Source organism: Genypterus blacodes, unplaced genomic scaffold, assembly GCF_046128005.1.
Source record: "Genypterus blacodes isolate CSIRO-AG114 ecotype Tasmania unplaced genomic scaffold, CSIRO-AGI_Gbla_v1 ptg000017l_1, whole genome shotgun sequence".
In the NCBI taxonomy this organism is placed as follows: domain Eukaryota; kingdom Metazoa; phylum Chordata; class Actinopteri; order Ophidiiformes; family Ophidiidae; genus Genypterus; species Genypterus blacodes.
The window spans coordinates 51371-74578 of NW_027466831.1; the positions used below are offsets into that span (position 1 = coordinate 51371).

The window sequence follows — 23208 nt, forward strand, 5'->3', positions numbered from 1 at the left end:
TATAAGGGAAGTGGCTTGAGTGGTACATGTTGCCCAATACTGTTTCTGACTTACTGTGGCGTGCGATGAGTTCGACAGTGGACTGCCAATATTTTTGGCATTGTGAAATATTTATTTGTCACACCTTGCTCACACCCTGTGTCCTTTTCTGAAGAAAGGAAGAGGAAGGATGGACAGTAAAAAAACTTGCGAGTAAGACGGCACGCTGTGATGGAGAATTGTCACATCATTTAAATACGACAAAGGAAGATTCAGGGCGTATACGCAACTCAGGCGTCTCAATGCATCATTAGCACGGGTGTGTTTCCACACATCGAACATCAGCTTTTGATACCCAGAATCTGAGATATAATCTTGACTCATCACGTAACCGCCTGAACAGGCTTTTTAATCAATATGAGCTGGTATGATTCAATGTAATGATTCACATTGGTTTTCTTAGCAGCTTTCAGTGGCATCATATTCTCTCCATCTGCTCAATGGAATCATTTTTCATGTTCTACATGTGTCTTTGCCTCTGATTGTTACTGGTGTCTTCTCAAAACTCAAACATATAAACAATTCTATGTGAGGCGTCATGATTTTGTTCTGTCCCTGTAAATTGAATCCAAGATTATTTCTCTTATCATTCCAACTAGTGACATAACAGCCTATACTTATATGCTGCTGTGCACCATTCATAATAATAGAAAGTAATAGAAGTTACCAGTGATCACATAATGAGACGCTCTCACCTGCATCACCAGTCTGCCAATGCACAGCTTAACACACTCATGCACACGTTTCAGATGACTGTGGTCAGTTGACACCTGTTTCAAGGACAGGAAGTAAACAACCATTACTATCGGCCCTTATTATCAGGAAGTGGTCATGCTCTATCAAACAAATGTTATGAATGGCATCTTTGCAGAGAGCAGCTTCATTTCTGGGATGATACTAGCATCCCGATGTGACTAAGCAAATTGCTTATAAAATGACTGAGTAGTTTCATAGCCTGAGTCAAATCGGCAAACTTGTGTGGCTTCACTATCGCAGTATGCAGCAAACGTGAAATGAGAGTCACATTTCACACTTTTAGTATGTTTGTCTTTGTGGTTCTACCAGACTGTAACCCAATCCAGTTAAGCTGGTAGAGTGCGTCGGATTTAAGCACCGTTTTTAAGATTCCTTTAAGAGTTGCATCTGATCAGTCAATATATTTACATTTACTCATTTGGCAGACGCTTTTATCTCTTTTATTTATCAAGGATTTGAATATAACACAAGCAAAGGTCTAGTCCAGAGAGATGAACCAGACTAAGTGCCAAGAAGCTAAGTTGTAGTGAGTGGAACAAGAGGGCGTACTGTAGTTGATGTATTGAATGGAGTTCAGTAACGCATCCCACCACCCCGGGACCAGAAAAGATAAGTGTCTGACTAGAGGTTTAGGCCCTTGTTGTGTATATCAAATTACATTTAAGAGTGATCCGTATGTCCTCCTCTGGCTCAGCACTATGAACTAGGTGACGTGTCAGCAGAGAGAGCTACACTTTCTCTACATCAGGCTTGCTCTTTTTAACCTCAAGTTAGTTCTGTTTTTTTTCTCTTTTAAGAATGTGTGAGAAAACTAGCTTGTGAATCTGTGTGTGTGTCTGTGTGCATGTATGAGTGTGCAAGTGCCATGAGGATGAGACTGGCTAAACACATTTACGGTAAGTTAGATACTGTGGGGCTGCTGCTGGTAAGTGATGTATACGGGTCACGTTTGAGGTTTGTGCAGCAGCCTGTTGGGCTTACACTTCAGTGGTTCCTCACAGATAGACGACAGTGCTGCAGGATGTGATATCTTCAGTGTTGTGTCACACACACAAACCTCAGAAATGGTACAGAAATGCAGCAGGTCACTTTTCAGTGTCATGTTGTAAAAATAACACCGATCAGTTGTCATCATCATATTAAGTCTTTTATTCCTTTGTTACAATGCAATAAATACATATTGTTAAATAAGTCCATGTGGTGAAAATAAATATTCCATTCTGCTGTAACAGTTGTGATAGTGGAGGTAGAGCTCAATATGAACCTGAAACAGAAACTTGTCCTCAGGACAAAATGTTAACTGAAGCCACAGTGTGAGTTCAGGAAGCAAAAATCAGTATCCGGCAGCATTCATGTTAAAATGTTCCTTTGAGGGTCAAGAGGAAACACTGCACTGACAGATTTTTCCTGAGGTGAATGAAGTTACATTTTGCTTGAGTTGTTGTTCGTCAGTGGGAAATCCCTGGTGATCTGCGTCGTTTAGAAGCCAGATATGTCTCGATGTAGTTAAAGAGCACGTCCAGCTCCCCCATGGCCTTATACAGACCTTTACTCTCCATCTGTGGACAGACACACATTCAGATTATTGAAATGATCTGTCAGAATGCTCTAAGTTATAGCTGTTGCGCATGATTTAGTGTTAAGGTATTTGCACTTATAAAGAGCATGTGAGGCCTTAATTCCCCAACTTGACACTTACCTGAGTGTAAGTAGAGTTTAGGTTTTTGATGTCAAACTGCTTCTTGCAGGAGAAGTAATGTCTCTGTATGATGAAAAACACAAATAGGATTTTAGTAAAGCAGAAGGATGGCAGTCAGGATAGGAGACGGCTCTCTCCTCAATTGGACCTGATCTCTGAGAGGCTCGTTCAGGCTGAGTAAGTCATTAAATAGAGGAACTTCCCTCCCTCTTTTGAGAAAACTGAGCGATGTGCAGTTATGCACTGTGCTGCAGGGTTAGAATCACTGACTAATGCATTAACTTCTGTCCCCATCATTTGGTGCTTCCTCTTTCTCTCTGTGATGGCCAGTTCCATCAGGTCAAATATTTGGGACTTTTTTTTGGGAGTGTTTCAGACAGTTACATAGTAATACTGTTGATGTCTGCGGTTAGTAGGGTAAGCTAAGAGAGATATACCCAGTCAGTTTAGACCAAATCACGTGTTCTTGAAAAGCATGACATGCGGCCGCTCACAAATGATCAGCAACCTCCTAAACTCTGATGTCATCTTCATCAACACATGATGTTCACTTTTGATTCTACTACAACGCCCAAATGTTTCATGTGACAACAGATATGTCAGGATGGATTCAGGGGAAATCTGTATAAGATCAAATCCAACACATCCAGAATAAAGATAACTTAGGGGAATTAACTTAAAAATGTGGGGTTACTACAGTGAATGTTAGCCAGCGTTTAAGGGGTTACGTTGAGGCTTTAAAGCTATAGACTACCCCAGCAGAAGAAACGTGGGAGTAATTTTGGATTCATAACATTAAGCTGCTCACTGCATGACTCACTCTAGCGACCTGTTGCTGCAAACCATCACTATTTGCTACTCTGCTGTTATAGTCTCACACGTGTGCATACTCACACATTTGGTGACATCAGCCTTGAGCGCGTCGAAGATCTGCTGTATGGACTCCACATGTGGCTTTAAGTCCCGGATCCCCTCCTCCTCTCCGACCATGGCCGTGGGGAGAACCGTCCTCAGGTAAAAATCGAGTATGCTGTTCATAGCTTGGCAACCGAATGGACTCTGGTGTGAGAGACACATAGACTTGTTATTAGTTCCTATTCGTCCCTCCGCTGTGTGTAATATTTGGATATTCACGCGCAGATCGTCCGCAGATTCAAGTAAAGTAAGGAGAGATGCAGTGGACACTCACTCTGAAGGAGTCCTCGACGGTTTGGTCCAGCAGTGCCGTATCTAAATCATCGCTGGCTTCCTGCAAAACATAAATCAAAAGGAGTGTGAGGGACGCACAGTGAGCATCACATGGGACAGACCAGGGGCGACCACACGGGGCGGAGTGCACTCATCCAGCTCCATCAGGCTGCACCAACCGTCAGCGTCTTCTCGCAAAGTGAAAGCAACGCTGGTGAGAGAGACACAGGGGTCTCCATACTTACATAGAAGTCTCTGATCTGAGAGTAGTTAAGGCGCAGCCGCTTGAGCCGGACGGGGAAGCCCTCCACGAAGCGGCAGCAATGGTTGTTGCAAATCGGACTGGACCGCGCGGTGCTGAAGGTCCAAGCGACGAGGAGGGACAGGAGGAGGCGCAGAGGAGTCATGCTGCTGTGGGGGTCTGGAGTCTGGAGTCTGGAGGAGATGCAGAGGAGGCTTCTTTCTCTGGGGAATCTTCGTGGCTGGTTTGAGCTGAAGAGACAAGTGCATCATGATCAATATATACTGTAGGGACAATTGGGGACAGACCTATACCTGATTGGAAAGAGGAGGGGAGGGCGCTAACTGGAATCGGCCTTCAACATGATGCAATTTTTTTGTTGAGAATGATGCATACATCAAAACTTGTTTCAATTAAATCAAATGTAATAATATATATGAATATACAGTAACTGCTCTCACAATAGGACTTTTATTATTTTATGATATTATATATATATATATATATATATATATATATGTGTGTGTGTGTGTGTGTTTTTTTTTTTTTTTACAAATGTACCATATTGATATTTTGACTATTTTGATTTTATTTTATTTAAATTTATTTATTATTTATTTATTATTTTGAAAGTTCAAAGATCATCATCATCATCATCATCATCATCATCATCATCATTATTATTATTATGATTATTATTATTATTATTATTATTATTATTATTATTATTGGTAGTAGCAGTAGTAGTAGTAGTAGTTTTGTTGTTGTTCTCATCATCATCACTAGTAATTGGAAAGTATCAGAAAGTATCAGAAATAGTACCAATTATTACATTACTGATACTACAAGGAATATCTTTGTTGTCATGTAGAGATAATAAGTAGGAACATACTAATGTTTGTGGAGAATGCTGTAAATGACATCATTCTGTGCCTACATACAAATACAGAGAGATGGTACTTGTGGTTTGATGACGCTGTGGATTCATGTGATGCGCGTAAGAAGAGAGATCAGACTGAAGACAGGTCTTTCCTGAGCTATGAGCAAGTGGTGGGCATCTTTGTACTCTTTGAAGAGATTCCATCTTTACCATAAACCAGGGTTGGTTAAGCCCGTTTAAAGCTATATGTCTAAAAAGGGAAAACATATAGAGAAGTGGTTCGGGGCTCTTAGGGGCGGCATAACTCACAGGTGATTTCCCTCCAGCTCTTTCTGGAATGTGTACTGAACTAATAAACAGCCTCCGGTGTTGGGTAACACTGGCATTTTGAAGCCCATGGTCGGGGAAATTATTTTCTAGTGAACATAACATCTACAATCTGTGCCAGAATGTAGAAAGACTTGAAAAAGTTCAAACTAAGGTTTATGGGTTTCTTTTTGTATTATTATGGGGTTATCAAGGGTTAAAATGAGCCCTAAGATGCATTGGATATGAAAACAGGCAAGAAATACCTGTAATTGCACGTCAGTGGTTGTGTGTGTCTCAAGTATTCTTGATATTCTTGAGATATTCTTGTAAAATTTAATAATTATAGTAATTATAGTATTAATTTAATGTTTAACGTTTAATAAATGGTTCTGATATTCTCTGTTCTCTGTTGGGTTTTCAATAAAATAAGGGCAGAGGAAGCACACTGTCATTTGTGAATTTAAGATTAGTCAGCACCAGTTTATGGGAACCCCACTCACATTTGTTAGGGGTTTGTGTGCGTGCGTGCGTGCGTGCGTGCGTGCGTGCATGTGAGTGAGTGAGTGAGTGAGTGAGTGAGTGAGTGAGTGAGTGAGCATGCACCACCAATACCATTACTCAACATGACCAAGCACTTTTAACAGACTTAGGCAAGAAAACCTTTCATAGTGCCACTGTAGACCTGTTGTGTGTGTCAGCACAAGCGGGCTGGTGATTTGATTGCACCTGATAAAGTGTACCTGTTGGCTGTTACTATTTTTTTTGTACTCTGACGAGAACATGTCAGAGGTTTGCTGAATGGTAATGCTATTTGATAGTAGTGAAACCACTGAGAGCGTTTCGTCAACATCCTCCTACCCCTTCCTACCTGTTGCCCTGACTCCCCCCAGCACAGCATTTAAGGGCTCAAAGGGTTTTCTTAAATCAGATTCCACCAACAGGAGGTGCCACAGACATGATATTTATTTCCGACAATTTATAGATTCCTATATTAGGATGTAATGGGGATTTCAGCAAATTAGTTACATACGGCAGGCCGGGCTGCGTCAGAAGAAGCATACATGCTGCTTTTACTCTCCACGGTTAGGGGCAGAAGAACTCTAAAATATGCTGTCTAACACACAGCCCTGACATATTTCATAATAAGTGTAGTGACCAATGGGCAATGGCCTACTTCAAACATTCAACATTGATATATTGAAACCGGGTTTTGTCCACCTGATAAAATTAAACGTGCTGTGCTTTTTCATTTTACTCCACCAACTCCTTAGATAAAATATGTCATAAACAAAGAGCTAAATGTAGAGTTAGATGTATGCTGTTGATTCTCTCTGTGTTCATCGCTATGCGCAATATTTTAACACACACATTTTGCCAAAATGTCAGAAATCAGGAATCTGCACTTAGCAATAGTTTCACTCACAAGCTGAGCTGATGTCCAGTTCACTCCCTGCTGACACAGTTTCCATGACCTGAATGGAGGCGTGACGTGATGACGCTGCTATTCTGCTGGATCATGGTGGAATCCTAAATTTCCCTACATTCAAATGAATCGCAACTTAAAATGTTGATGCTCAGTTTTACTGCCGTGTTTATGTTTTGAATGCAGATTGTCATTGTCTTTGCAAACCAGATGATCTGCTATGTGGTGTAGTTGTGTACATTTTCACCACATTGCATGCATCACATTTTCTATGCTTGCAAAAGTTTACATTTGCAAGTGTGTACTTACAGTTTAAAATGCTCTTTCACTTTCGTACTGGTTGCCTTTTTCTTATTGTTTATATCAAAGAGTTGTTATGGATGTGAACATACAGTGATAAATGTTACTACTAGAGAAACAAAGCACCACAATTTACTGTATATTCAATGTATCAAAAAGAAAGAAGGAAACTTCGAGAAAAGTCACTGTATGAACAGTTAGAGTCATTAACCCATGGTTACACCACACTATGCAACTATACACCCAACACACCCATGTATGGCAGCATTTTAGCTGGCGGAAGAACAGTAGGACAGAATTAAATGAATTGGGAAACTCATAGGCAAAATGCTGATTCTTTGAATTTTAAGTACTTCCTGTGGATGCTCTGTAGAAACCACTGTGTTTCAGAGTTTTTTTATAGTCATTGTGTAACCTGTTACTTTTAGTTTTGTGATACATGTTAGTAAACCTCAATCCCATGGATGTGAATAATCCTCCATCTTTGGAGACAAAGGTCAAAGCTGCTTAAGGACAGAGCTATGATTGAAATAATTGCCATTCTAAGAGTGAAAGAAGGACAAAAATCAGGAAAAGGTATACAATGCGCATATTTAAATCTATCTACCTGCCCAAAGAGAAGGAAACACTAATATAAAATACATAGAAAATGCAATGCAGTGCTGATGGAGCCACATGAGACCACGTGCAGCGCTGTAAGCAAGAACCTCAATTCCCCTCTACACCTGCTGAGCAAGCATTATCCAGGGGGAGATGAAACTTGAAATTCCATTTGTGCACAATCCTGACATTGACCTCGACATGATCACTATTAGCAATAATAATAAGACCCAACTGAGGCCTTCTGGTTGAGTCAGTATGGTCCTATCAGTTCATTTACTCCAGTATGATGCTGTAAACAACACGTGATATAAACCTTCTGTGCTGTTTTTTTGTGTTCCTCTGCAAGTGCGTAAGTACATACGTACTCTTGGATATTTGCCTATTCCACTGTGCCGGTGTTAACCACAATTTTGTAAGCATGACTCTCTACCTCAGCTCATATTTTCCCTAACCTGTCAAACATCCGAATGCTGAATCAGTGAAAGTTTTGAGTGTTTCTAAATATCATTTCAAATGGTGAATCACAGTTTCATTTATTTCATTTTGAAGATTTTTATATTTCTATTGCTCGTAAGTGACGAAGATTGGCTTGTGAGTGTGTGTGTGTGCAAATAAAAACAGTCAAAGCTGATGATGATGATGATGATGATAATGATTATTTGATGACGTTGCTTTACATTTGCTCTCCTAGGCTGAATAAAATCACTTTCACTTTCAATTCTCACCACTAGATGGCAATGCATTGCAGTCATCAATTATGGGCGCAACAAGAAATACAGTAAAACACAACTAACTGCTTATAACTTTCAGAGCTTTCTTTTAATTGTTGCTGTTAAAATTAAACAATTGTCAGTTTTCAATAAAACAAATCTGTCAAGCTTAGATACACAACACCTTTTCACTTGTAGATCATTTTTTAGATAAATATAAATATTAAAATATTGAAACAGTTCTGTGTTAAATATAAATATAGTTCCGTAAAATTCAGCTATCCATTTCAGTGGATAAAACACAACGATTTCATTCAAGTACAAAATATCGAAATGCACAACGGCACAATTGTGAAATTAATGAATTAACTTGGGTTGATGCGAAGTTTCTTGGCTTCCGGACGATCACGCTTGTGTGTTTGCCTGGTTTACTGTCTCCATCCAGTCCAGCAGAGTGTCCAGCTCTCCCACAGCCTTCAGCGCAGCCTTTTTGATGTCAAGCTGCTCAGAGAGAAGGAGAGGAAAATGTAAGGATGGTTTCAGTTTGCTTCTTTTTGCTTTGTCTTGTTAGTGTGAGTAGGTTGTCATGTGTTTGGGTTTAGTTAACTAAATAAAACATCTTATATTTTACATTTATCCTCATGAGTGACATTTTCAGCTTTCATCGAATTGTCAAAGTTGCGTCTCGAAATGTTTGTTCATGTTCTACTCTACTTTGCTTTCCCACTTGAACGACCAATTATTGGGTTTTCTATTGAACATGATATCCACAATCTTAAACAGATATATGGCATTATACATTTTCTCCACGTCTCACTGAAGCAGAACTGACAGCCAAGAATAAATGCAGATATACTACATACCTTAATGAACTCGGTGTGGATGGAGTCGACTACTCTCTGGGTGTTTTCATCACAGTGACAGTGCTGAACGAAACAGACCAGAACACCATTAGTGCCATGATATAGATATTTTTGAATAGAGAGAATACATTCCATTGTTGAAATGGAGCTTACACATTGATGTATGTCTCTTCTGATGCTGACAAACGCGTTGGCCAGTGCACTGGTGCAGCGCTGGTGCTGCGGCTCAGCAGAGGCATAGTTGCTGAACACTCTCTCAATGTAAAAACGCAGCAGCAGGCGCATGAAGCAGCACGTCTGGCCCTCCTACAAGACATAGAGTAATAATCACATCAGCACTCACACACTCATTCTGGACATGTATACATTTAATCTCAGAGCAGAGGAACACTATTACAATTCTGAAATGGGAAATAGGGTGGAAGGAACATAAATATAGCTTAAATATATTTATAAACACTCACCTGAACTTTCTTTATCATTGAATTGTCCAAGAGTTTCACTCCGATCTCACTGTCTTCTGCGATCTACAATGTAGGGGCCACAAAAGAAAGAGAGTGAATGTCTGTCATGCAAAATAGGCACGAGCCACAACTACCCATTCAAATGCATTTGTTGGTGATGAGTTCAATTTTTAGGATGTGTGCGTGCAATTACTACACTCACCAAATCTGTTCGTATGGCAGTGTAATATGTGCGCAGTTCTTGCGTGTGAACATTGACAGTGCAGGTGTTCAGATTCAGACTTCGGCTCTTCACAACTTCAGTCAGACAGCTGAGTAGCAGGAGCAGGCAGAAAGCAAAGCCTCCGAGCATCTTCATCTCTACGATTATCTGTCGGGGAAGCAAACACACATTTTTACAAAAGAGTAATTCGATAAATTGGCAGTTTAATTGGTCATTGTGGATCATGTGGACCATGCAGCACAGCTTCAGTTCAGACTCACCTGTTGGTATTATCCTCAGAGGAAGAGTCCTTAGAAAGATGTGTGTCTTTGTGTCTTTGTGTCCCATGAGGCCTCTTTTTATAGTGAAGTGAGGGGATTTTACCTGCTGTTGCACAGGTGAAAGATTCACACCCACATGTACCTGAACATGTACTGTACATGCACACTAATTGGTTTACAGGAGGAGGAAGTGTGTACAAATAAAGGAAATGCCACCTGACGTCTTTAAAGTAAGGGGAATTGGCTAGTACTTTCCTCTACCATGCCTCTCTGTAGGCAGTGACGTCATAGATGTCATACAGAGATGTGCTTATTAATATTCAGATCCAATGTATAATATATGTTACCGTTATAAGTAAGTCCCTTATCTGTATTTTGCAGTGTAAATTGTTATGGTTTGGATCAGTCTCTTGAATGCATTTAGATGTCAAATATTTGATTTCCAGCAAAACTGTTTTGGTAATCCAGACCAACTTTTGAGCATTGTCATCAAAACCTGTGTGTGAGCCAACCAACCCATCTGGTGACGCCCACACTCACTAGAAATGACTTCACTCCTGTCAAACAGGTCCTGATTGGAAACAGCTACCTGACCTGTTTACATGCGTGTTGTTGCAGCACAGCTTTCATGAATGAATTTAAAAAAAGCATCAAGAGGAAGTAAGACAAACGGAGCCGGAATACCCTCTGTGTGTAAGACTAAAGGAATAGTATAAGGAATCAATGGAATCTCTGTTTAGGAAAGTTAAAATTTTCGCCAGCCGCTTGGAAATAAATTGTCTTTAATGATAACGACGTCATTGGCAACTCCTCTTGCGTTTGGGATGTTTATTATAACCCCTGGAGGTCCTAACAGCACATCACAAAATCTCCGATGAGCCGATCTTAGTCATGGGCGATCTATGACTAAGATCGGCTCACCAGAGGAGATTATGATCACATGAGAGCATATATTCAACTTAAAATATGACTAGACCACCACTGATGCAATGGACAAATATCAAAACACAAACAAATACCAGAAATTAGACTAGATAAAGATGAGATAAGATAAACTTTATTTGTACCTCAAAGGGAAGATGTCAATTGAGCATATTATGTCATGATATCCGAGATTTTACCCTCAACACATACAACACAACATAAAGTGGCTTAGTTAGTGCGGTGTTTGGCTACCACAAGCTGCCTGAACAGAATCGGCCATAAATGCTCAGACAGGGTTTAAATCTAACTGTGAAGGCTAAAATACACAATTTACACTCCATACTCATCAAACCACACAGACCAATCATGTGAGCCTTAATTGTGTAACATCCAGGCAGTGTATATGAAACAGTATATCACAATAATATATGGTGACAAGTGAATCAAATAGGTTAGAAAACGACTAAGTATCAGATTTTACCTCATTTCATACATACAGGCATGAGTCTATGACTTACTTATACACAATTTAAAGAACGACTCAGGCCGATGACCAGCGTACTGCGATGGAAACGATGGAAACAACACGTATGGCTCGCTAGAAAACACTTAGAAGTAGTAAGGTGGTGATAACTGTCAACTTTAAGAGTTTCACAAAACCCTGAGATGTGTTTTTGTTATGTTTCTGTTATTCATTTAACTTGTTACTCATAAACAGTTAGTGTCCCTACTAAAACATTGTATATTAATGGTGTATTAAAGTATATCCAAGGGACATTTGATCAATAAAATGCTTACATGCTATACAACTTTATTTTGTAGTGAGGAGGGGCGAACAAGGGCCCACAGGATAATCCTCTCTAGATCTGCTGATGGAACAAAAATTAAACAACAAATTTAACAAAATGTGTTTTTGTCATAATGCTACTACAGGGAAATGCCTCTTTAAAACACACTTCCCATTAGATTCATCCTTGCTCAGCTTTGCATGTCTAACTTCCCCTGACTTCACTGCGGTTTGTCAGTTTTAGTGTCGAGCACTGATGCAGAGAAGAACCTACAGTAGGTTATCAGAAAAGGGAAAAGCTGAGAAAACCCAATCAAATTTTGGATCATATTACATGAAAATCAAACATAAATGATTAAAGAAAAGATTTTATTCTCCATTATTTGTACAAAGCTTCTTTATACAGAAGGAAATAAAGGAATGAGAATAAAAAGGATCAAATGTCATTTTGTACATGGAGTACCTTGAAAATCACAGGCACATCAGGGACAGTTTGAACTACATGGTAGTCATCTTTAAATCTGGTTCTTCTGATCCGCAGCAGGTCTGTTTGTTCTCCTGGTGGCAGCTGCTCAGTCGTAACGCTGCATAACTACCCTTCACTCTTTGTAGCATGTCTGCCAATGTACCTGTATTTTCAGGCTTTACTCATTCTAGTTTTTGCTACATTTGTATCTCTATACTTATAAACAAGAGGTTACGGATAAACTGCAGCGCTTATGAAAAGATAAACACTGGTATGTACACACTTTAGAGGTTTACAGAGGTTTCTAGTTCTAAAATATTATTATGCTCTAAAAATCTGGGATCAGTGAAACCTATTATCAAGAATAAAGTTTCAGAGTTTCTGTATTGGTTCCCTCTTTGTTGCTCTACAGTTCGTACAGGTGGATATAACCTGTGCTTCTGTGTGTGAGCATATCTTTACATTTAAGTGGTGTGTACAACGTGTGTGTGTGTGTGTGCGTGTGTGTGTGTGTGTGTGTGTGTGTGTATGTGTGTGTGTGTGTGTGTGGCATGGTTTGTCTATATGACAACAGCATGAAGAAGTCGGAAGCACATGAAGACATCCTGAGGAATGGGAGGGCTCAGGTGATTTCCATCCAAGCGCAGGTACCTGGGACAGTAGAACAGTTACTCCACATGCCAGTTAATCCACTGTCACGTCTGCTTCTCATACGTCCTTGTCATTATCTGCTCTCATTTATTTCCTCTCAAAGTGTGCAGCCATTCCATTGTAATTACTCAGTGCCAAGATGTGACGGAATGTTGATTTACCTTAATCTGGGCATCAGGCTGTCATCACTGAAATCAACCTCCAGGCTGTATGGGCAGATCTGTGTGCCATTGATGCCTGTTGGGAAAACACGCACACACGCACACACCCAGTTGAAATGTGGCTAAAACCTAATGTTAACAAATTAAAGTTAAGCCGTAATTTCCCTCACCAACAAAGACTAAACAATGTGAATGGTTGAGTGATGACTGATTATTCCTTTTGCTTATCATCACAATAATCATGACCAACACACAGGTTAGGTGGTTGGCCTAATCAGTACGGGAAATGGGTTTAGACAACAAGCAATTTCTACTGTATACTGTATTTATTTCCCATTGGAATTAAAATATGAATACTGTATGTGTACAATATTAAGTGAAACATTGCTTCCTCATACAAAGATAGGTGAAGATGATGCTTAACTTACTCTCAATGCCGTTGTGATTGAGGTGCAGGTGCTCCAGGTGACCGTTGAAGAGAGGAACAGAGGAGAGCTGGTTGTGAGCAAGCTGCAGATCCAGCAGAGTGGATATGTTGAACACGGCCTTAGGAACGCTTTTATCACTCAGCTGGTTGTAGTTCAGCCTTACAAATGCCAGGTGAGACAGGCCTTTGAAGTAGTCTCTGAACACGTGAGGCAAAGAGAGTGACAGTGAAATCCATCATCCTGTGCTGCTCTGTGTGTAAGTGTGTGTGTTCATACAGGTAAATGTGTGCTTTAGTATCTGTGTATGTTCATCCGTATACTTGCTTTGGGATGTCATCAATATGGTTCTTGTCCAGGAAAAGCTGTATGAGTCCTCTAGGGATGCCGTTGGGCATCTTCTTCAGGACGTTGTGAGCCAGATTGAGCTGCATCAGGTTCGTCAGATCCTTAAACGTGTTCTTTCCCAGACCGCTGTCACTCAGCTGAGAGGGAGGACATACTGTATGTTTACTGCAGGTAGGCTTAGAGGTTGTTATTATTAAACACTGATGCGGGTTTGTGAGCCTATTCCAAGATAGGGGAGACAGAGATGTTCACCTGGTTGTGGTACAGGTCAAGGAGGGTCAGGTTCCCCAGCTTCTTGAAGGCACCAGCAGGGACCTTGGAAATAAGATTCCTACTGAGGCGCAGCTGTTCTAGGGTTGTCGGGAGGCCTGATGGGACTTCTTTCAGCTGGTTACGCTGCACATAGAGATACAGCAGCAATGGGATCTTCTCAAATACCTGCAGAGGAGGTAAACAAAGCCATCTTTGTTAACAGTGTTAATATACACTAAGCAGCCACTTTACCGGAATCTATTTTGGATTTTAAAAAGTCTGGCACAAAGGGGTGTGTGTGGCTTATATGGATGAATATGTATGGGAATACAAAGAAGTTTGATTCTATAACTTACAGTTCAAAAGTTAGAGGCCAAAACCTAAAAGTGGTCATTACAGCGCCACCACCAGGCCAACCAGTAACACAATTGAATGCTTTCTTCATTATCCAAATTGCCCATTAAGTTTTATCGAATCCTTTCATCACTAACATATACTGATAACTAATGGACGGACAGAGAAACACATCATCCTTGGCAGAGGTTATAACACTGGTGGCCCTTTGTGCAACCGGTGTGTTACATTCATGTCATTCCACATTGAGACTGTTGATGGCAGCAATACACTGTTGAAGGTCTCAGTGTGCCAATACAGGATGGAAATATTTAGATAGTGCTTTGTGTAGAGTTAGAGTACAGTGTCTGATTTATAGTGACCTTTGACCTCTATAGAATCTATCTTACCTGTTTGTCGATTCGATGAATGCGATTATTAGCCAAGTTGATCCAGCGGACATCAGTGGCATTAACGAATGGCTCTGCCGTCACTTCTGAGATGTAGTTGTTCTGCAGGTACAAGTAGTGGGCTCTGGATGGGATGAGAGGGATCGCACGGATGTTCCGGTTCTCACAGTTGAGGGAATTTGGGTATGATGGGGAGCATAAACACTCTCGGGGGCAGTCTGGATAGATGGAAGGTGGCCCTAGGATGGGTGGGGGGAAGTCGGTGGGCTCCTTGGGTTCTGGCCCTGCTGGTCTCGCTGCAGTAGGCTTAGGGATCGAAGGCTTTCTGCGAGTGGTTGGCTGTTTAGTCGGCTTCCTTTGCCGAGGTCTCTCGGTGACCACTGCCTCCATAAGGAGGAACAGAGCCAATGCAGAGAGGAGTCCTGCGCCGGCCTTCATGGTCCTTCAGTTGAGTATAAAAGGGAGGTTATTGATCTTTACATACATACTTATTTAGCAGGACACTAATGTTGCTTATTTTATTATGCGACAATAACGTGTGCCAAGATACAACCCTTGGTTTTGCTTCTACTGCTAAATTTCATCTGAACCATACAGAAAGTCTAAATACTGTTCTACATTTGGACTCTTAGAGTTTCCCTTGTGCTGCTTCTGAGACTGTGGACCAAATGTGTTCTACTGTGAATGGTTGACATTTGGCCCATTTCTGCACACGCTGAAAATGCCTTCTTTGTTTCTGTGCTTTTTCAACCTCTGCTGAATCAGACAGTCTCATTCACACCGAGTGCAAGACACGAGTATGAAGACAAACATGGAGTAGCTTTTATTTGGCTCTTAACCATGAAAACACACGGATGTGTTAGAGTACATGTGCTTCAGTCTGCCCCCCTCCACCCCCTCCCTTTATGTGACTGCACTTCAACTTTTACACTGTGGAAATAAAAATGTTATTGCTGGCTGGTGTTTCTGTCATGTAAGCAGGGATGCTGCTCTTCAGCACTGTGAAGTCCTTCTGATCTTTCAGCTATTTTCCTGAAATTCTGAAGTTTTGAAAAACTATTTTTGATAAATAAATATAGTATTCAGACAAGATGTGGAACTGACATTCAATGAATAGTTCTAAATCATACACATTTCAAATGGAATTGTAGGTTTTGTGGCTGAATGAAGGAAATCCGAGAGAGCAAGCATGACAGAGGGAGGGATTTGTTTAATGTGATTAAGTGAAACAGGAAATTAACTCGTACACGCAATACGAAAGGAACGGTCTGAGATAAAGGCTCTATTGTAAGCAATGGTCCAGAGGGAACAGTTGTGTATTGGAAAGTAAGCAGGTCTGGAAGGTTAAGGCTCTTTGACCTGGGGGAAGGCTCAACGGAAACCAAACTGAATCCCAATGAGACCCTGATGGAGTCAATATGTTTCCTTTAAATCATTGTTGATACAAAAGTGTTGCATGGAGTGTTTCTTCTCATTCTCTCAATTCTATCCTCAGGTACAATAGTTAGATTTAGAAATACCAGTAAGTACATATATTAAATGGCTTTTAACCTTTTTATCCAACAAAGCCTTTTGTTCCTTGCAGACCATTATTCATATTTCCCCATTATTGTTTTACTCTGTTGTTGTATTACACTGCATTTTAGCTTATTGATTCTACAATATACAGACAATAAACAGACTGAAGCTGTAAATTGTGAGCAATATCAGTTTTTGTATTGTCGGTGTGCATACAATACAATTGACTCCATTCTCTTCAGTTGGATGGGGTGAAAGGCCATAGCGCGCGCGCACACACACACACACACACACACACACACACACACACACACACACACACACACAGACACATGCACACATACATGCACAATACTGGACGTTTATGCTAGGCAGATGTTTGCTTGTTTGATTATCCATCAGAACCGTTTGTGTTGCCTTGGTAATAAACTCAGGAAGAGGGACTATGGGAATCCTCTCACAAGGCAGATATCTTGTGATGTAATCTTGCATTATACAAGATGTCATGCGTGTGTGTGTGTGTGTTTATGTGTGTATGTGTGTGCCTCTTCACCCTGTGCCTGAGCCTACTCTAAATAACCGCAACGCAGCTGTCAAAATAATTGTTTGAGCACAAATACTCCATTAGCTAATAATCTCTTTGTTGTACTTGGGGAAGCATCTGGCCAATTCGATAAACATAACACAATATAAATAATGTGGCAGGAAAGAGACACGCAGCCAAATTCGGTTCTGCCTGGAAAAACAAATCTAAACTGATATTGTTGCCTGGCACTGCACCTCCTTTCACTCCCAGCCGCCCCACCCCTCGTTCAGCACCACAGCTGGAGGGGCAGGACCTCCACCCCCCTGTGCTCCTGCTGTCAGACCTACAAACACCCTCCCTCCCATAATCACAGATAGCTGACTCAACCCTTTTTGACTTATAAATAATCCATTGTCCTTTAATATATACAGTATCTTTAACAATGTAATGATATCCTGGAAGAGTTGTGTATACAGATTCATGTGTAATCATGGTGATCAAAACCATGTGATTTCCACTTCACGTTTCATTACTTGTATCAAATGAGCTCTCAAGTTGTCAGCTGATTTCTAAAGGGAGCTGTCAGAACAAAGCTGTTGTTTTTCCACCACAAATTCCTCGGTGATGAGCTCTTTCCAGTTTGTGGCATTGTCTCGCTTTGTTATTGGCAGAATCGCCATTGAGCACCAGAATCGTCGAATTGATCAGGGACGTTTACAAAGGAGAATTCACTGCAAAGCCTTGATTCTAGGTCACAGCTTGCACAAGAAGGATGTCATGAGTAAATTAAAACAGATTCATAGATAGAGGGCATTCAGTGTTAAAGTTGAGTCAGGAATTGCATCCTTAGAGCGTAATTATGACTCACGCATATAGGAAATGCATATATTGACTTTCGACTGAAACTGTTTGAGGTAAAAATAGCTTTATACACTTCTTTGGCCTAATCCACAAACACACTGTACTGTATACCCCTGGCCAGTGTCAAAACATTCTTTGATGCGGGTGGGGCAGTCCCGCACTAGAAAATGGGAATCATAAGTATTGTAACTCTATCTGGATCTGCAGTGAAGAATAAAAATCACAACATTCTTTGTTACCAAGACAAAAACAACTCAATTCTAGTTCAATTGAATACATAAATGTAATGAGTGTTGGGAATCGCAGAAGCAGAAGTCCAAACTGAGCACCATCTGGCTCCTGTAGAGCCCAGATAGGCGTTTGCTTGTCATCACATGTGTTACTTTATCCTCAGTCATAATCCACACTGCTTCCATTTTACATTCTCCATCCACTGCATACAAAGTCCTACTGCAGTCCATCTTATAATGCAGCAATTGACCACAGCTTGAGTTTTCTTGTTTTTTTTATTGCATGCCTGAATTTTTTCTCCATCGCAGTTCCAGAATATTCCATGATCCACTGGAATCATAAATAGAGTTCCTAATAACAAGTTCCTTCCTTGTGAAATGGGTGAAGTGGATGAATTCCTCTTACGAGCTGCTGAAGGTACTGTAGACTCAGAAGCCAAAGCAAAGCGACAAGCTTGTTTTCATAAGCAGGATGACCGATTCCCTCCAACTCTCTTCACTCACTGATGGGAAAAAAAGTTGGGAAGTGGAGCGGTGAGGCAGCTCCCTGGAGGATAGAGTACCACTCGCTATGGCACAGTGTTTCTATAGAAACACACAACATGGCTCAGCTGTGCCTCTGCCAAAATCCTCTGCACATATACATACACACTCACACATTCACACACCCCTTTCTACCTCCCTCCCTGTATCTACCTGACTGTTTCACATGCAAACACACTTTGTATCTTGTTGAGCATGTCCTGTGTTAAACAGTCCCCATGGAAACAACAAATAATGACTCTTACCTGCCTCTGGTACCTGCCCTCTTTTGTCAAGTCACAAGTTGTGTGTCTTTTCTCCTCTCTGCCTCTCTCAGTCTCTCCCTACCCCTCCCTCTGTTTCTCTTCCTCTCTAACCCCCTCCCCTCCCCTGCCTCTCTCTCTCTCCCTCTCTCTCTCTCTCTCTCTCTCTTATTTGGTGGACGAGCCTGCCTTTTGGGCCTGTTCCCTGGCTTGTTTCCGTCTGAAGGTCGTGCTGGTTCTTTCTTTCTCCCTCTTGTCCCTTCTCGGCTCACAATCAGAGAGATCAAATCTCAATCCCCCCTGGAAGACTGCTGGGCCTTTATAATGTTTGTGTTTGTCTTGTACGACCAACAAATGAGGGTGTGTCTATGTGTGAATGAATGCATACGTTTCCATGTCTCCCTGCTGTATGCATCCCTCCTCGGTCTCCCACCCACTCTGCCGCTGTGGAGACGACACACAGATGCCCTCATGTGCTTTCCATTAGCAGCATCTCTCCACTGAATCTGTGGCAGTGAAATGTCCCGGCTTCCACCAGCTTCTGTAAACTGTAAACTAATGGTGTGACGACTGAGATCCAGCTGATGCATTATGAGGTTTGGTGGCTCCTTCAGGAAGTCAGGCTGTGTGGTACTGTGATTAACAAAGTGAGGGAGCCTGTGTGTGTGTGTGTGTGTGTGTGTGTATGCGATTATGTGTCATTGGGGGTTAGGATGTGGACTTGTGTCTGCTATGCTGCATTCCTGCAGAGTGAGCTGCAGCAGGAGGATAATGAGGCAACCATGTGTGGGGAAAGTTTCATGTATATACACACACACACACGCGTGCACGCACACATACATGCACACGTTCCTTCTTCTTTCATTGTTTCCGTTCTCGTTAGTCATGTCATCCTTCTTCCTCTGCTACCCATCTGACTCCTCTCCTCTCTCTCCATCATTCAAGCTTCACAGCTGAGCTTCATCTCGAGGTTTGTTGGGATATGGAGCTCAGCCGGGCCAAGGCATCTGGTCCAATCTGGACCCTAACAGGGGAGGAGGGATGGTTGTTGAGAAAAAAAGGACTGAAAAAGAAAAATGATGAAGATGATGAATGCTTACATATGTCACTTATTTGGCTGGCTGCCTTTTCTTTCTCATCTTCTCTGTTGCCATTTCAGAGAAACTGTAAGAAATCTCTCTATTAAATGACTCAGCCCCTATGATCACCATTATGACCTCAGTTCTCTTAAAAGCTCTTAATTTAGGTCGCCCACAGCCATGACATCAACGGAAATAGTTACGAATCAGGCCAACAGTGTGCTTGTCCCGAGGGCACGTTTGTCTAGTGAAATAATCTATCTGAAATATAATAGTTCAAAGTGTAAATTGAATGAACTTCAAACAAAAGACAGCGTAATTTTCTTTTCTTAACAAACTGGCCTGAAACAAATTGGTGGTATCCTGCTTCAGGCTTGGCACTGGCCTGATCCTGACTGCACCATCTCTGCTCTGACAGATGTGCCTTCTGCTGCCACGGGACGGCTGAAAAGTGCATTAAAGTGGTTTATCCGTTACATGTTAGTCAAAGAACCATGCAGATTTCTGTATTCTCATTTTCTTTCATGTTTTTTGGCATGAACCTTGAGTTTTGCATTATTGAAGTACAGTTTCAATATGTGAGGAAATAAAGAAAAGCTGTTGTCAGAGGGCCAAACACAGCATGTGCTAATGTTCAGGAAACATTATCATGACTGTTGTAGCAAGTTGTAGGCTGATTAAATGAACATCTTCCTCCCATGCAGATTGTGTTCTGATACAGTAAAGCTATTGCTATTGTTTGTTGTATTCCCTGAACATTCTGGATTGGAATGATTACTTTTTCCAGATGTCGGCATTTGAAATTGTTGCCAGAATGTTCCGAATTAGTGTCTGGCTGTGGGAATGTGTTTTTTTTTCTCATAATGTCTGAAAATATCTTCAAATATTAACATTAAAGAAAATGCTAGTAAACGTATCACCATCATGACCAAACAGTGTGCAGATCTCACTGAAGTCTACATGTACATTCCAACTGACTTGACACAGGGACAATAATATAACTTTTGTTGTTAGAGTAGAGTTTAACTGTATATATGCACGTTTAGAAAACAAATGATATGAGCTCGGTTAGATTGATCTAAACCTTTAACAGCTAGTTTTTGTTAATAAAAATTCATGCTTTGGTTTTTCATGGGAAAACAGGGTCATGTGGCCTGTTGGAATGCAGCTATTTGGCCTGCAGCTCTCTGAAACACAAAGTCTGGAGAGAGAATGGTATTATTTGAATACTGAATGAAACACTCACTGAATTCAACCTGCAGATTGGTAGAAAAGTAACATTTATAGGATTAGAATCTGCATTTACTGTATAAAATCCCTTAACTGCAGCGATCACATACTGTGGCAGCTGTTTTCCTTACAGGCGGAGAGAGAGGGAGGCTCAGGCTCAGGCCCAAAATGACTCTGTGTGTATAATAATGTGAAAGCCTTCCAGGAACAGCCTGTTCTGTCATCCACAGCCTGATTGCGATGATTGAGGTAAAAGGCTTAAAGGAGAAGCACACAAGCCTCCTCCAGAGGCATTTCCACAGGAAACACTGCTGTGGAAAGAGCCAGCGACGTGTCATTCTGTTCCACTCAAGCACAGACATGATGATGCGGCATCCTAAGAACTGTGTACACACTAGCACCTTCAGCCTGCTGCCACTTAGCCTTTGTTAAAGTCAAGCCAAAATCCACTTAAGCTCTTCTCCAAACTTGTATTATTCTGTTTGATGCATCAGCCTGTACCTGCATGCACCACCATGACAACTGCTCATCAGGTGACAATAGGTGATGAAAGCTCATGTTTATGTGTCTATTCAATGTAAAATGTTAATAAATGTTGTCAGTGTAACTGGTGAAATTAGTGCGTCAAGTCAAGTAAACCTTATTTGTATCGCCCAATTTCACACACAATGCCTCAAAGGGCTTTAAAGGCCCACAACATCAATTCCAGATACCGCCCAAAGCTCTCTAGGTAGTCGAGTAAAACTCCCAAACAAACCTTAAAGTATATATATATAATTCCAAGAGAGATTCCCTCTCCACAAACTGCTGTGTGTGCAACAGGAACTTCCAGTGGGATTATATATATAACATTACTAGTCTCTTAATAGCAGTTTAGGCTGGGAACATTATATGATATCCATGATGACTGTCAGTCATCACACTCAGTTTAATACTTTTGATACCTTTGTCTGTTTTTATTTAGATTTGTATTTCCTACTATATTGGAAGGAGACAGCTGAGGAGGTTTGGGAAGCCCTCTTGAATGCCTTTCTGGAGATGGATTCTGGGCATGTCCATTCTAAAGGAGATCATAGTGTGGACCAGTATGATTTAGGAATGATATATCCCATCTGGCCTCGGAATATCATTGGATCCCCCAGGACGGTGCAGTTTAGAGGAACATCTGGGCTACTTAACTTAGCATACTGCCTCCAAGACCTGGACCCAGATACTATAAAGATGTAAAATGGATGGGTGGGATGCTTCTTGAAATTTGTGTTAAATGGCCACATCAGATTCTCCTAAACCTTCTGATAATTGTTCATTTGATTTATGATTTACTCTTCAAAAATGACTTTGGTGTTTGCCTCTATACAACCTCACCGATCAAAAGAACCATAAGTGTTCCAAACATTTTGCATTGGTTTTATTTTGTGTCCATGTGATAAATAAACTGCAGAAAAGGAGAAGAAATGCTCACACACAGATTGTGCTGCACAGGAGGAATCATTTGCTGCCTGTATGCTTGTAATAATGTGGTATTAAAGAATTGTGTGTGTGTGTGTGTGTGTGTGTGTCTCTGTGTGTGTGTGTGTGTGTGTGTGTGCACGTGTGTGTGTGTGTGTGTGTGTGTGTGTATGTGATGACCTCCATGTGTTTCGCATATGAGGCGCTGTGTTCTCATACAGATTCCACCAGTCGCTACACTCAACTCTCACACGCAATGCACATAGTTCCCCAACACAACATTGAACTCTGAGCTCTACGCCTTTGACCTTTCTCAGTCATTTCCCTCAGCTCTCCTCGAGTTCTATCAATATGCTGATGACCATGTCATAAAAAATGTTTGGGGGAGAAGAAACCCACAGCTACTGAGTGTGGATCAGAGCAGGGTGAGCTACTTACAGTAAACTCGAGAGAAAGAGTTGCTGCTGCTGGTGCACAGAGGAGGAACTAAAACATATCAGGAAACTGCACCATAAACAGGCCTCCTCACTATTATGATCAAGTCTGCACAGTATTTAAGAAATGCAAGGAGGCATCCAAACAGACAGACTTTTTTTCTTTGTTAGATACCGTAAGATAAGATAAGACAAGGACAGATTGTTTGTTGCTCATTTCATGGGCTGTGTGTTCCCCAGGGCATTTCTAAGATTCATTTTTGTGTATTGCCAGTGACCAACACCATGAACATAATGTCTGAAATTGAGCGCAAGGACACATTTCCTCCATTCCTCTTGACTTCAGTTTTACTGCACTGCATCTTGATTAATCCATGATAT

At 41.1% G+C, this 23208-nt stretch overlaps 3 protein-coding genes across 3 annotated transcripts; all 3 read right to left on the minus strand.

Annotated features, from left to right (window-relative positions):
* Positions 1-2217: 2217 nt before the first annotated feature.
* Positions 2218-4470, minus strand: il10 (interleukin 10). Its single transcript, XM_076140840.1, has 5 exons — positions 3928-4470; positions 3684-3743; positions 3389-3553; positions 2495-2557; positions 2218-2354 (listed from the first exon to the last, which is right to left on the minus strand). The coding sequence occupies exons 1-5, from the start codon at positions 4087-4089 to the stop codon at positions 2244-2246; spliced, it is 561 nt and encodes a 186-aa protein (XP_075996955.1). The 5' UTR covers positions 4090-4470; the 3' UTR covers positions 2218-2243.
* Positions 4471-8316: 3846 nt separating this feature from the next.
* il19l (interleukin 19 like) lies at positions 8317-10023 on the minus strand. Its single transcript, XM_076141278.1, has 6 exons — positions 9959-10023; positions 9678-9845; positions 9476-9538; positions 9165-9317; positions 9012-9074; positions 8317-8649 (listed from the first exon to the last, which is right to left on the minus strand). The coding sequence occupies exons 2-6, from the start codon at positions 9831-9833 to the stop codon at positions 8554-8556; spliced, it is 531 nt and encodes a 176-aa protein (XP_075997393.1). The 5' UTR covers positions 9834-9845; positions 9959-10023; the 3' UTR covers positions 8317-8553.
* A 975-nt stretch (positions 10024-10998) lies between these two features.
* On the minus strand, positions 10999-18719 carry prelp (proline/arginine-rich end leucine-rich repeat protein). The gene is made up of 7 exons (XM_076140830.1): positions 18639-18719; positions 14716-15157; positions 13973-14158; positions 13700-13857; positions 13376-13572; positions 12948-13023; positions 10999-12786 (listed from the first exon to the last, which is right to left on the minus strand). The coding sequence occupies exons 2-7, from the start codon at positions 15151-15153 to the stop codon at positions 12696-12698; spliced, it is 1146 nt and encodes a 381-aa protein (XP_075996945.1). The 5' UTR covers positions 15154-15157; positions 18639-18719; the 3' UTR covers positions 10999-12695.
* Positions 18720-23208: the final 4489 nt, after the last annotated feature.

What these genes read in the sequence shown, in the direction of transcription:
- il10 (XM_076140840.1), bottom strand. Translation starts at nt 4,089, where the DNA reads ATGACTCCTCTGCGCCTCCTCCTGTCCCTCCTCGTCGCTTGGACCTTC. An exon ending in CTCAGATCAGAGACTTCTAT is followed by an intron (nt 3,744 to 3,927) that starts GTAAGTATGGAG and finishes TATGTTTTGCAG; the next exon opens with GAAGCCAGCGATGATTTAGA. An exon ending in CCGTCGAGGACTCCTTCAGA is followed by an intron (nt 3,554 to 3,683) that starts GTGAGTGTCCAC and finishes CTCTCACACCAG; the next exon opens with AGTCCATTCGGTTGCCAAGC.
- il19l (XM_076141278.1), bottom strand. Translation starts at nt 9,833, where the DNA reads ATGAAGATGCTCGGAGGCTTTGCTTTCTGCCTGCTCCTGCTACTCAGC. An exon ending in GAAGAGACATACATCAATGT is followed by an intron (nt 9,075 to 9,164) that starts GTAAGCTCCATT and finishes TGTTTCGTTCAG; the next exon opens with CACTGTCACTGTGATGAAAA. An exon ending in TCCACACCGAGTTCATTAAG is followed by an intron (nt 8,650 to 9,011) that starts GTATGTAGTATA and finishes CTCTCTGAGCAG; the next exon opens with CTTGACATCAAAAAGGCTGC.
- prelp (XM_076140830.1), bottom strand. Translation starts at nt 15,153, where the DNA reads ATGAAGGCCGGCGCAGGACTCCTCTCTGCATTGGCTCTGTTCCTCCTT. An exon ending in CATATTGATGACATCCCAAA is followed by an intron (nt 13,573 to 13,699) that starts GCAAGTATACGG and finishes TCACGTGTTCAG; the next exon opens with AGACTACTTCAAAGGCCTGT. An exon ending in CAATCACAACGGCATTGAGA is followed by an intron (nt 13,024 to 13,375) that starts GTAAGTTAAGCA and finishes TTTTCCCAACAG; the next exon opens with GCATCAATGGCACACAGATC.